Raw genomic sequence first — 14,240 nt, 5'->3', positions numbered from 1 at the left:
TTAAGAGATACTTAAATCTTACACTGTTGTCAATTAATGGTAAATCTTTTGAGATTGTAAACTTTACATATAACTTTTGAACTTAGAAATAAACCTGTTTGTTTAAAATTTTTAAAACATAGCGTTTCATTTTGAATAACAGTACTTACAGACATTAATGAGTGTGTATAAGGTAAGTGATATTCCTGTTTGTTCACCTAAGACTTATCTAGGTAAAATAGAACCAGAGAGACAGCTACAGTGCTGGTTGAAGTGAAACTCATATTCCATTAATCTGAATATAACTTAGTAATTGTTACCTCATCCATAACTTGATAAAGTTACATTGATTTTCTCCAGTGATAAGTAAGTTTATGGGATCTTTATACCTTTAGAGATTCAGTCGAAGCTTTGTTATGAGGTTTCAAGTATCTGGTCGATGTGAGGTAACTTTTGGTATTATCATTTCCACAACAGATTTGTTGACCTATTTGTGTAATAACCAGGTGCTTGATCACTTCGTAACAAAAGATTTTGTGCCCAGACCCGGGAAATTAAAACAAAAGATTTGTTAGCCAGAGCTGGGAAATTAAATCAAAAGATTTGCTGTCCATCGTCCGGGAAATCAATTCAAATAATTTGTTAGCCAGACCAGGGAAATTAAATTAATTGGTGCCCATTGTCTATGGAGAACTAAACAGAATATCACTCTGGTTTATGATTTGTACTGGTGGTGTTAGGAATATATTTTTGGCAGGAGAATAACCATATAAAAGTGAATTGTAAACCCTTCTTGTTGAGTAAAGTAGAAAAATGGCTCGGTTTGAAGTTCAGGAATACATGGCAGCTCCAACCGTCAGAAAGTTATCTAAACAAAACATGAAAGGGAGTTGGAGTTAATCAGAGCTCGATCTTTACTGCCTGTAAACCCATATAACTATATCGGTAACACAGACCCTGTGTTTGATGTAGCGAGAGTACAGAAGTTAATTCCAAAATTTACGAAAGAAGCTCCAGATGAATTTTTTGATCACTTTGAAAAAGTAGCTTCAGGTATGGGATGGCCAGAGGATAAATGGTCAGTTTTAGTGCAAAGTGTTCTCATTGGGAAAGGAAGAAGTGCCTGCTTAGCCTTATCAGCTGAACAGTGTAAAGAGTACCAGGTACTCAAGCACAATGTACTACAGGTTTACCAGATGACCCCTGAATATTACAATGAAAATTTCAGATCTTTGGAAAAGGATGACAAGATAACTTTCTTAGATTACGCCTATAAAGTCAGGAGATGCTTTAAACGATGGCTAGAGGCAGCTAAAGTTAAGTCTATGGACGAACTCGAAGAATTAGTGGTCTTAGAGCAATATCTAAGGCCCTTACACACGAGGACACTAGTGTCCGCCACCGGTGTCGGACACTAGTGTCCTTGCTCAAGACACCGCCTGGCAACTAGTGAGCCACTCACACACCTCAGTCGGAAGAATGGCGGGAAACAAAGAGCTTCTACTTGTTGCTTTGCTGGCCAAAAAGAAATCGAAGAGGCGCTCTGTAGAGAGGAAGGTGCATGTACATCCCATGTTGTCATCAAGAATGAACACAGGAGCGCATCATACACTTTTCAATGATTTGTGTGCTGATGAAAAGAAGTTTTTCAACTATTTTCGTATGAGCAAGCCGTCATTTGAAGAACTTCTCAGCTACGTCAGGAGAGACATCACAGGAACTACCACAAACATGAGAGAATGCATTGCACCAGACGAGAAGCTTGCTGTAACTTTGAGGTAAGCCTTATATAACTAGTTGCTGGTACTTTTTGCGAGGACATACATGATAAAAAAAATACTAGATCTATTAATAAGACAAAAAAAATTTAAAAACTTGATCTATTAGTAATACTTATTTCCTTACAAGTACAGTTCTATTTAGTACAAACAATGAGGTGCTTACTATGCAAGAAATAACTAATTATCATTCATATGGTTGCTGATGTCAGACATGGCTGGTGATGGTGCTGGTGTAGACATAGGAGTTGTTTGTAGATTAGTGTTGCTGCATTGAGGAATGTTATTCAGAGAATTATGATAATCCCCATGAACTGCTGGTTGCTGGGCATAGTGGAAAACTGGTGATGGCTGTGGAGGCTGGTATCTGGGAGGTGCCTGATGCTGAAAGTCCTGTGCCATTGTTGGTACACCTGTTGAGCCTGGTAAATGGTAGCAATAATCTCCTGCTTTAGCTTCAATTTTCTGTCTGCAGGTACCTTGTGCAGTTCTGTTACTAAGGATAGTAAGAACATCCTATCCTCGTCGTTTTCATTTGTTGCCTGTTGATTCTCACACAATGCTTTTTCTTGAGGAGTTCAATGAGTTCATCATCAGTACTTTTGTGTTCCGAGACTGGTTATGAGAACGTTTTCCAGGACGTTTCTCAGTCTCCCAAGTTTGCATTTCCTGACCTAGCTCTTGGGAGTCTTCATGTTCATTATCCTGATTAGTCTCTTCATCCATATTGCTTGCAGTGTGTTTGGAGACAGTTTCAAGAAAACGCAGGGCTTCAAAGTAGACATATTGCTTCCGTCCACAGGCACCTGATCCACTCTTTTCTTGCTTCTTCTTCAACAGCTCTCTGGCATAGCAGGATCGGATTCCTTCCACTTCTTCTGAACAACAACCACTGACAAAGAGAAATCATAAACATCAGAAATACGATTTGCAAACTGTACAACGTCAGTATGTGTGTGTGTGTGTGTGTGTGTGTGTGTGTGTGTGTGTGTGTGTGTGTGTGTGTGTGCTGCAGTCACAATTAACCTATTCCTACTTTTTTTAAATTTTTGCTACAGGTATCTGGCCACCGGTGACACCATGACTGATCTCCAATACCAGTGTAGAGTAGGCATATCTACCATCGCGAACATCATCCGGGAAGTCTGCAAGGCTATTTGGGAAAGAGTGAAGACAGTTTGTTTTCCTGATGTGACAGAAAGATTTTGGTTGGAAATTGCAGCTCAGTTTTACCAAAAGACTGATTTCCTCATTGTCTTGGTGCCTTAGATGGGAAACACATCAGGTAATCAAACCAGAGAATAGTGGCTCTTTGTATTATAATTACAAGAACTACTTTTTGATTTTGCTTCTTGCTGTATGCGATGCATCACACAAATTCATATTTATTGATGTAGGTGCATATGGGAAGTCTTCTGACACAACTGTGTTCAAGGAGAGTAAATTTTTCAGGAAACTTGAAAATCAAACCCTGAATGTTCCTGCTCCACAAGAATTGTACTCAGGCTTTGGAACACCCATGCCTTTTGTATTTGTGGCTGACAAAGCTTTTGGACTGTCCCAACACATTCTGCGCCCATATGCTGGTAAATTTTTGAGTCAAAAGAAACGCATCTTCAATTACAGACTTTCACGAGCCCGCAGATTCATTGAATGCTCATTTGGAATCCTTGCAAACAAATGGCGCATCTTCCATCGACCACTCAATGTAAGCCTATCACTGGCAGAGGACATCATCAAGGCGTGTTGTGTTTTGCATAATTTTGTAAGAGACAGAGATGGCGTTCGAATTGAGGATACTTTAACCGTGGAAGGGCTCTTTGATATGGAACCTGCTGCAGGGCCAACTTCAAGACTTGCCAGCCATTTGAGAGACAAATTTGCGGACTACTTTTGTCAGTGACCAAGGTGCACTTCCATGGCAGTTACAACGTATCTAGACAATGGTGTGGGTGGTGACCTGGTGTGGTGGTGTAGGTAGGTGGTGGTGGCATGGTGTGGTGGTGTGGGTAGGTGGTGGTGGCATGGTGTGGTGGTGTGGGTAGGTAGGTGGTGGTGACATGGTGTGGTGGTGTGGGTAGGTGGTGGTGACATGGTGTGGTGGTGTGTGTGTGTGGTTGGTGACAGGAATGGGGTAACTTTTGTGTGTAATAATGAATAAACTTGTATACGTAAGCACAGTAGATTCTTTACTTGCCTTGTGAACATGTAATGAAACAGAAAATAAAAATAAACATAAAGGACTTACGTATTTCTTTCTTTTCTGAGAGGGGTTTCTCTTCAAAATCAGGAATGAGTTTCACCATTATTGCATTCCAGCAGTTCTGCTTTTCTATCTTATTTGCATATCCCTCACAAGATGGGTCCCATAGTGCTGGTAGTTTTTCTATTTCACAAATGAGGTCCTCCGTGTTCAGCTTCTCCTCCACCTTCTTCGAAATTGTCCTTGATATGCCATCTCCTTCCATCATGGGATGATGGTGGGTGTCAAACTGAGCATGAGAAGCTGGCCAGTGGGCAGCGGTGGCAGACACTGGTGGCTACGTGTGAAAGCTTCCATTTAAAACAATGCTTTGCAGTGAGTGGTGGCAACCGTCAGTGTCCGCCACGTGTTGCGGGAGCGAGACACCGAAATATCTGTTGCCCGGAATTTGTCTGCTTGGGACACTGCTGTTGCCTCGTGTGAAAGGCTCCATTTGATAATGTGGGAGGCAACTAGTATCCGACACCGGTGGCGGACACTAGTGTCCTCGTGTGTAAGGGCTCTAAAAGAGGAATTCCTGAACATATAAGAGCTTATTTGAGAGAGAGAGAGGTGAAGAAACTTGATAAAGCTGCTGCTCTAAGCGAGGATTATAGTATAATATCCAGCAAAAAGAATTATAATGGCAGGTACCAGAACCAACAATTTACAGGTTATCGATCTCAGTCAAATTTTAAGAACAGTGCTATGAAAAACCCTTCTAATAATTATACCAATGCCAAACCAGGATATACCTCACAGCAGTGGAATGCTAAACCCGCCCCTTCTAGTCTATTCTCAAGACAAGTGCAGAAAATTAATGTTGTTTGCCACAAGTGTGGGAGAGTAGGACATTATAGTCGAGACTGCTGTAAAGGATATCAGCAGACTAAGCCAGTTGGACAGGTGACAAGGGCTAACCAGGTAAAGCCAACTACGAGAAACAGTGTGGAACAAAGTGAAGTCAGACAAGTAGAGTGCTTAGCAACCAGTGGAAATGCAAATTCCAGTAGTGATTGGCTGAACAGTGAGGAGGCTTTTAAGCCATATATTTATGAAGGTATGCTGACAACCCTCTTTGATTGTACAGGTACCAGTGAAGATATTACGTGATACAGGTAGTAATCACAGTGTGATAATTCGAGGAGTTCATCCGCAGTTGGAGAAGAATCTCACCGGAGATTCAGTTATCTTAAAAGGTATAAGTCCCTCTACAAAAAACTAACTTTGCAACCACAGCTTCCTCAACTATAGCTTCTCTAACACCCACGTTCTATAGTTCTTTCTGGTCTGTGCTTACATCTACAAATAAGGCATATCAACTGGACGTTGCAACCCCCCCCCCCACCCTTCACATACTGCACCATTAATTTCTAGGTTGAAAGTTCTCGCATTCCTTCCTATATCAGCGCCTAATTCTTTTCTTAAAAAAACTTCTTCACTCAAGTCAGTCGATTTTCAAGTCTCAATACAATGATTCATCATTTCACCACTGCTAAACTTTCCTCCTGGGGCCCAAGTATCTCCACATATTTCTAACCCTTTTCTTAAAACCACATAGCCTATATATGCAGATATTCAATCGAAAACATATTCAACCTTTTCGTTCATTTCCATCAGCAGCTGCTTGAATCCCATGTACTTAATATTAGCTTAACAACTTCTCTCATCATCTGGCACTGCATTACCAATTGAATCAACTGCTTCCATTTATACAGGATCATATTCCTACTTTCTTCCCTAGTTTTCTTAACTCTCATACCTTAACTCGTGTTCACATTCACGGTATTTCAACTCTTTATGTTATGCCAAGCACTTTCTAATATCCATGTTTCTATGACGTTTCTTCACTATAAACAATCAGTAGTGCATCATCGGCATACATCAGCCATTCCACACTCCATTCGTGCTCCATCAGCCTATCAAACAACTTTGCACCTCGGTTATATGATCTTCATCTGACTCTACATTCAGCATTTGTCTAAGGTCTGTTTTGACACCAAACCAGGCACTCTGCTGTCTACATGATTTGCTTTCATCATAAAGCGAACAACCACAAATATCGTGCAAAATAAATCCTTAACACCATCCACGTTGCATCGCTATCAGTTTTATCATTAGCTCTTTCTAGTCTTATCTATGCCATGTATAACATTTTTATTTTACTCTCAACCAGTTTACATAACCATTATAACAAACATTCGATCCACGCACAATATTCCATCTCTCTTGATCTGATTTGTAATTTCCGTACCAGTTTTTAAGTTGCCTTTCTTAATTTCTTAATCATAGTAATACCTTACACATCCATTGTACAGTAATTAATGATGACCCCTAATATTTAGTTCCCTATATCACGTTTACTTATACTGGTATTATAACAACCATTCCCTGAGCTACGTTTTAAGAATCTATCCAACTTCCAGGAATAATTGAGTTATCTTTCCATTATTAACCTACAAATTGCCACCCTTATATGTGCTTCACCACACTCTAGCCTAGCATTCTACATTTATGCACTTCCACTCTTTAGTCTCTTCTTCTAGAGCAATTCTCATTTGCATGTTTTTTTTTTGAGGCCCATTGCTTCACTGACCTTCGGCATTCTACTTTATACACACAACTACTAATTCTCTCATAATTTCTGTTTTTCTTGTTTAACAATTTAACTTTAAATCATCTGTTTTTATCTCCAATGATACACTTTTGCCTAATCTAACCTATTACCGTTTTTTCCTCATCTACCTTTTTACAATCGCAAATACTTCCTGCATACTTTATGATCTCATTCTGGAATATGGCATAATCCTCATGTACGCCTTTCAGGTCAGAGTTCTTGACCTTTGAGAATTTTTCTACCAATTTTTCCTTACATGTTATTCTCACTAATTATTAAACTTACTTATCTCAATTTCCCGTGGGGAATAGAGCCGTCAGTGCACCTCAAGTAGTGCACTGTAGGCTTTACTGAAGGGTGTTTGCATGCTGGTCCGCTGGTATAGTGGTTAGTGTCGTGGCATGCCACTCAGATGTCGCGGGTTCGTGCCTCCCCCAGGGCGATGAAAAATCACTGGCTCTGTTTCATAGTCAGTTCCTGCTGCAGTGTGGGGTCTGCGGTGGGAGGTTGAAACTAACATTCTTTGGAAGCTTGAATTTCAAGTCAATGACCCCTGTGTGCTTGTTCCATGTGAATAGGTTTCATCTACTAAAATAATAAAATAATTGCAGCGTTCCTTTGGCCTCTTTAGCTGCAATCTCTTTTTGCCTTTTATTTTTCCTCCATTCCCGCTTCTTTCTTCAACCTTGCTGCCCAATCTTCCTAACTATAACTTCTTAATGCAAATGTGGGTTTTCCCACCAGTTCCGCTTTGATTCTTGCCTTTCATTTCATCTCCTGACTTTCTGATCTCTGCCTGCAATCCAACCACTCCCAACGCCCTCTTTTCACTATCTTGAGCGCTGAATGGCCGAAAGTGCCCCAGTGCTTGGCTTGGACAGCCTGAATTTCATAAATCAACTGTCACGATCTTAGTTGTATTAATAGAGACATATTTATACTTACAACCACATTTTCAACCATTGCTCTGTAGTTTAAACTTCGAACTATTTTGCTTCGTGCATAAATATTAGTAAGCTGCTACTTATAGCATTATTAATCAACTCTCTTTTCCATCTGCGCTGTATTGTTTCATAATCTAACAAACTATTTACCTCAATTTTTCAAGAATGCTTGGGTCGAGGTTGTACCGCATACATCCATTCCACTAGTTATCCTGTGTGTAAGGTCGGGCATTTGAATATTGCTGCCATTTAAGGAACATTCCCCAAAGAGTTCACAACCCTCCAATATGTACTCCTCTGCTTAGGTACAGTGCACTTGTAGTACCACTTAACATCATTGCATTAGCTTCCAACTGTAACCATTATATATTATAACATAATATATAGTATGTTTATAAATAAAAATATATATATATTTACACAGATGTTTATAACAAAAATAGATATATAGATAGATAGATATACATATAAATGTGTGAATTTTTGTCGCTTGTACTTGCATGGCTCCTTTATAAGAAAATATCGGTAAATATAGAATTCGCGGTACCTTGGGAATAACTTACACCCAAGGGGAATTATGATTGATAAGTGCTTCTGCACCGGCCAGGATTCGAACCATGGTCTAGTTCTGACGAGCAGATACTTTCATCACTTATAGTTCCTAATTGCAAGTTATTCCCAAAGGTACAGGAATTCGACATTAGGCGACATACTTGAGGATTACATGTGAATATATATACACACTATATATATATATATATATATATATATATATATATATATATATATATATATATATAAATATATATATTATGTATACATATATAATTGTATATACAGTATATGATATAGATATAGATGTAGACATAGATATAGAAAGAGTTATATATATATATATATATATATATAGTATATATATATATATATATATATATATATATATATATATATATATATATATATATATATATATATATATATATATATATATATATATATATATATATATATATAATATATATATATATATATATATATATATATATATATATATATATATATATATATATATATATATATATATATATGTATATAGTATGTATATATATATGTATATATATATATGTATATATATATATATATATATTGTTTATTCTTGGTTGATCATGTATTATTCAATTTACGCACTCTTTACGGCCCTGCAAACTAAGATTACACACCTGCCACTAGCCAAAAGTTAACCTCAAAGACAGACGTTAATTAGCCAAGGTCGCCAATATGGTTATTAACCTTAACAAAGAATATTTGAGATGTAACTTGATTTTAAACGCAATTGTTTTTTCCACATTCGGACGCGAGGCATACAAAAGCATCGAGATTTAACCTGATTTTGCTTACCCTAAATCCTAGGTATTTTACTGGAATAATGGGGTTGAAGCTAACAATAAAATAATTTGACTTAATCTAGACTTCGTAAACACATATACCCTAAGTGGTGGCTGAAGGAACAAAGGAAATTTGAAATACAGAAAACAAAAGGATAAGAATGGGCGTTTTGAACAAAAAATGATTTACCTTAGACTAACGCCAGCGATCAACCACCACGGAATGGAGTTCTTGCACTGTTTCTTCACTTCACTAATAGAATAATAGACAAAGAAAGGGGAAGAGGTCCAACTGGACGTGTTATCTCTCCGAAAAGCTTGGTTCTTCCCAGCTGCCTCGACCGAGCCTAGGTCAGAACAGTCCCACCCAGGTGTCCAATGCTCTTGTTTCTCGTAAAACATCTGCCATGAGACAGGTAGAAAGGAAAAGGGCCTTAGGACCAATTCTATTTTTAAGGCTGATATGGGAATTCTTCCTATAGGGGAAAAAAATGGCTAAATGCTACTCATCCTTCAACGGACGGTAAGGTTTTGAAACTGAAGACGACCTATATAGACAATGTCTTTTCCCGGTCTCAGCTAGGCTGATATTTTGATAATCAAAAGTTACGAGGCTAACAGCAGTAATATTTGTAAAGCTCCCCTTAAGAGGGCCTTCACTCCCTTTTCGGGCGTGAAGGCTGTCTATACTAAGCAAGCTGTTCGCCTCAGGCTACTTCCTCTTCCTGGAGCAGATTAGTCCTGGTTAGCCTACCTAGCTACAGAACTACCTAACCCTAGATAGGATATGAGCTATAATCACTACTTAACCTAATTCTAATAGTACCAGAAGGTGCTCACGGTTATTATAGGCACCTTGTTAAATCATGATGGTTTTAGACCTAGCCTAGTGGTACGCTCTATGATATTCCTAGCCTAACCTATCCTAACCCGACCGTAGCACCAACATAAGAGTTAATATTCTAACTAAATTACAACATGGTTTATGTTTAATACAATTAAAATTTACTAGTTAATCTGGGCGAGGGTTGCCTCATATGATAAACTGGTGCCTCTTACTGAGGTCTTAGGTTATGCGTACACGCAGCATCGTGGCTCGTTTCACAACAGTTGAGATTACTGAAATTAGTTAGGCGCTTCTACATGATTACCGTGCCTGGTGGTAAGTGGAAAGAACAAGGTTACTAAATTGATGTACTGTACTTTAAGGTGGCCTAGGCTAGGTACAATAAAAGAAGAGATCACACTGGCTACCTGGGCAAGGGGCCAGGATCACTTTTAGATGTTAGGGCACTGTGCCGAGAGGGCAGCCCAGTGCCAGGATGAGCGATAGTTCGGCAAACTACTGGGCCTCTTCCGCCTCTTCTCTTCTTCTTCGGTTTCTCCGCCCACTGTGCGCTGGCTCAGCAGGTGATGAGAGCACCGACTCCGGGACAGGCCAGGCGGCTAGCGGGCGCGTAAGTCAGGGGCAACTGCAAAGTCGCGGGAGGACTCCCTACCCGCCAAGGCGACAACCGGAGCGTAGAGCGATCTCGGGATTTGCTAGCGTCCAGGATGCCAGTTCCTGGTCTTCCAAGGAGGGCAACGATTTGATCCTCCAGGGTTCATCCCCTGATTCAAATTTGCAAAGAAGAATCTGCAAAGAAGTTTCGTGCTGGAGGCTTCCAGTCGCTGGCGATCAACTGCATAATCCTAAATCTCCCGGAGGAGGATTCACCTCATGATTTAGAATTCGTACAGAGGCCTTTCCACAGCTCAACGTCCGTGGCGGACGGAGTTCGCACTGCTCAGTGCCTGCAAGTGGCACTGGCAGCAGCTGAGGCCATGCCGATAAGGTCCGAGGTGCAATACCTCTCGGACGCACTCTGGTTTGGCTGCGTGGGGCAGAGATTCTGCCCAGCAGGAGATCGTAGCCTCTCCTAGAGTTTTGTTCGGGGCGCCCCGCTGGGCGTTATTTGCCTGGGCAGCCTCCCACCTTGTGGAGTGGTCTGCCCGCTGAACGCCCCAGCGTACTGCCTCCTGAATCTCTCAGCGGAGGAGGACTCCTTGGTGGCCAGCCTCTTCGCGATTGGAGAGGGCTAGGCCTGAAATAGGTTGTGGCGCTCCATGGGACCCACTTTGAAGTAAGGTGGAGGTTTGGTTATTTTTGAGTTTTGGAGGGCCTGTGGGAGGAGGTAACGTGGCAAGGAGTGGGCGCAGACGGGCTTCCGCAGAGAAGATCCCACCTAAATGCTGCGCGCCAGCTTTCACTCCGGGTCAATTTCCACCTACCACGCCGAGGCGGTGGGGTATCGTGCCCGCGTGCCGCAACCTGAGTTGGACAGCAGGGAACGGGTGATGGTGTGGCCCTCATCCATTTCATTTCCCACTGCGCCTTCACAACCATGGCACCGGCCGGGCACTTTCTGGGCCTCAGTGATCAGGAAGCACGTCTGCCGCAGTTCAGCTGTGACCGGAAGGGCCGTCACTGGCAGGCTAGTGCCTGAAGAGGGGCCACCGAGATGAACTGGGTTTCCCCAGTCTCGCAAAGGGGATCTGGTGCGACCAGCAGCAGAAATGGCGTTGATTAGGTTGACAAATTTGGTGGTGATATGTATTATGTGCCGAGATCCAGCATTGTAGTGGCTAGCAGCCCCACAGGATTTGCACGGGCCTTTTTGATGGGCTCGTGTCTGCAGTAACTGCTGGAGGAGAGGGCTGAGCGGATGAATCGAGAGCGGAGTTCTGGCTGGTAGGGTTAGCTGCTTGGTTAGTACGAAGCCGGTATCGGCACTCAGCTTCAGCGTGGCCCCTTCTGCATGGAAGCGTGGCTATGGTCAGTCCACTAGGCAGTCCACCTTCAAGCAGTGAGCCCAGAGGTAGGCCGAGGATATTCGCTTCTGAGAGGTGCCATGCGATCAGATTGAAGGTTTCCCACGAATCAGCTATGCGACAAGCTTCCATATGTGGAGGCAGTTGGTCGCAAGATATACCAAGGCCCTGCAGCGATTGGCATGGTCTTCAGCATGGTCCAGCCGAAGAGATCCTCGCAAACGCCGTGCAGGCCAAGGAGTCGAACCAGCGCTGCACGACTGGGTTTGTGATACGTCGATTCCGGGCCCACACTGTCGGCACTTCTGCAAGACTCGAACCAGCGGTTCCATTTCCTTTTTCTGGGGCGGCTTCGTGTAGGCCTTTTGTAATGACTCTGCGAACTTCCGCCATGTTGCCTCTCTGGCTCTTCTCCAGTGAGCGGGCTACTGCTCCTGGCTTTTCCTCCATATGCTTGGCTAGTATTAAGGCCTTCTCCGTCTCTCGTGGTGCTGTAGTTAACTAAAAGAGCCCGATCTCTCCAGCCATGCTTCTGGCTCATCCTCGTCCACTTGGGGACTAGGGAATTGATGCTCAAATTGGCGCGATGCAGCAGGGTGTAGGACTGGGAGGCTTGGATGGCTGAGCTACAGTTTCGGTATTTTCCATTTTCGCCTCTCAAGCTCGAGCCCTTTCTCCTTTAGGGCTAACTCCAGTTTCCTTGCAGGTACAATCATGCTATTCTCTTCTTTCTTCTCTTCAGCACTGCCTTTGCTCGGCTTCACTTCCTCTGCTCGAGCCTTTCTTTCCTTTTCCAGCTACGGCCGCCCACTTGCTCCTTTAACCCAGGTGGTAAGTTCAGAGTTGGTGAGACCCAAGCCGTCCCCAGCCCGGCAGTTTTGGCAATGCCTGCCGCGGTTCTGTGGGGAAGGGCGTTTAACCGGCCGACTGGGCGTACTTGGCAGCGAGGCACTTAATAATGACGTGGGCACCTTTCAAAAGGTGGCACTGTAGTTTAAAAGCGTACAGGTCACTGGTGGCACCTTCCAGTATCCCTAGGCACTGGTGCAGGTTAGGTTCCAGAAGAACTTTCTTCTGTGTTCCTTTGGTTTTGTTTTATTTATTTTTTCTGATTCTTGCTTGGTGGCAATTTATGGTGCTAAGGTGTTCCTAGGACCCAGCACTGGAGTCCAACTAGGCTATATGGTGAAAGGCACTCTACACTGCAGAGTGCAACAATCGAATGAGAGAGAAAGGGAAAAGAGAGAGAGAGAGAGAGATAGAGAAGTAAGCTTATTCCAGTGATGAGTGCTACAAATTATTGCAATTGTGAATAAAGTGAATTTGGGTTTTTTTTTTTTTTTTTCAAAGATCCTCGTGGAGTGGCTGGTCCCAGTACCGCAACGGCTGGCCCCTTCTTTTTCCAGAGGGTGAAAACTACTGTTTGTTTGCCCGGGATAGCAGGCCTCACTGGTGACCGACAGTTTATCACTATATCGTGAATTACTCTTAACTTGTCCTCATCTACTGTGGGACAGAGGTGTTTTGTTTGGTTTATTGTATTCGAATTAATTAGCCTAGTGTCGGCCGTTCTTTCTGTTAGGTCACGTACTAATTTAGGTTAGGAATGCTTACTAGAATGACGAGAGAGAGAGAGAGAGAGAGAGAGAGAGATTTTCAATCAGCGAATTTTCTTGCTGCTTGAGAACATGTAAACAAGATTTTATACATGCACAATGGCATGATCTTGGCTAAATGATATATGTCGCCTGGCTTCCTTTGAGAATACTTACACTAATTTTATTTGTACGCCAAAGTTTATCGAAAATTAACTTTACAGATTTTATAGGTATCTGTATAGAACTTGTTATTACTCCTAACTAAGGCCTAACTTTCTCGCCTAATTATCTTTGGTTTTTTCCCAGCTAAGATATTAGGAGTGTGGGTTCACTAAAAGCAAAATATATGCCCCAAGAGGCGGAGCAGAGTTTGAGGTCAGGCAATAACAAGGTCGTTGAGATGGCTGCCAAGGTCCCCATAGGCCTAAATTTCAAAACAACCTCGGCCTGCGAAGGAAACCCCAAAAATGGCCGCTTCTCACAAACAGTTCAACACCCTGAATACCCACGCAGACACAGCGAGGAATCAAAATGGCTAAGTTATTTTCTTTTTTGCACCAAATCTGAAAGAACAATCTAAACAAATGCAGGTATCCAGATTTTACTTTAAATATACCAATCATGCATAGTGTTTTACGTTATGATGGAAAACGAAATTACTAAATAACTTTGTGTCTTTTGTATATCGATTCCTCATCTCGACATTACACAAAAGAATGAAAAGAGAAATGCTAGCTTGCTCGCGAAATTTACGTTGTTAAACGGTACCTTTATTGTAAAATTACTATTTCAGTTCGCTTCGGGCCACTTCACTGACACGGTTTTTTTTTTTTTTTTTTTTTTTTTGAATGATTCCCGCTATGGCGTAAACAATAACGAATGGAAA

At 41.8% G+C, this 14,240-nt stretch overlaps 1 protein-coding gene across 3 annotated transcripts in view; it reads left to right on the top strand.

Annotated features, from left to right (window-relative positions):
• The window catches only part of LOC136849718 (uncharacterized), a 123,208-nt gene that overhangs the window by 82,774 nt on the left and 26,194 nt on the right, over positions 1 to 14,240 (top strand). Inside the window, exons 1-2 of one of the 3 annotated variants that reach the window (XM_067123091.1) lie at positions 913 to 1,757; positions 2,816 to 3,997. The exons of 1 other annotated variant lie outside the window; for it this stretch is intronic. In XM_067123091.1, coding sequence (XP_066979192.1) covers positions 1,459 to 1,757; positions 2,816 to 3,026 — 510 coding nt within the window. In that variant the 5' untranslated portion in view covers positions 913 to 1,458 and the 3' untranslated portion in view covers positions 3,027 to 3,997. Of the gene's footprint in view, positions 1 to 912; positions 1,758 to 2,815; positions 3,998 to 14,240 lie in introns of those variants that run through there. One more of the 3 variants, XM_067123092.1, reaches the window with a different exon arrangement.

Source organism: Macrobrachium rosenbergii, chromosome 21, assembly GCF_040412425.1.
Source record: "Macrobrachium rosenbergii isolate ZJJX-2024 chromosome 21, ASM4041242v1, whole genome shotgun sequence".
Lineage (NCBI taxonomy): Eukaryota > Metazoa > Arthropoda > Malacostraca > Decapoda > Palaemonidae > Macrobrachium > Macrobrachium rosenbergii.
The sequence above is the reverse complement of the archived record's forward strand: the minus strand, read 5'-3'. Positions and strand labels throughout refer to the sequence as shown.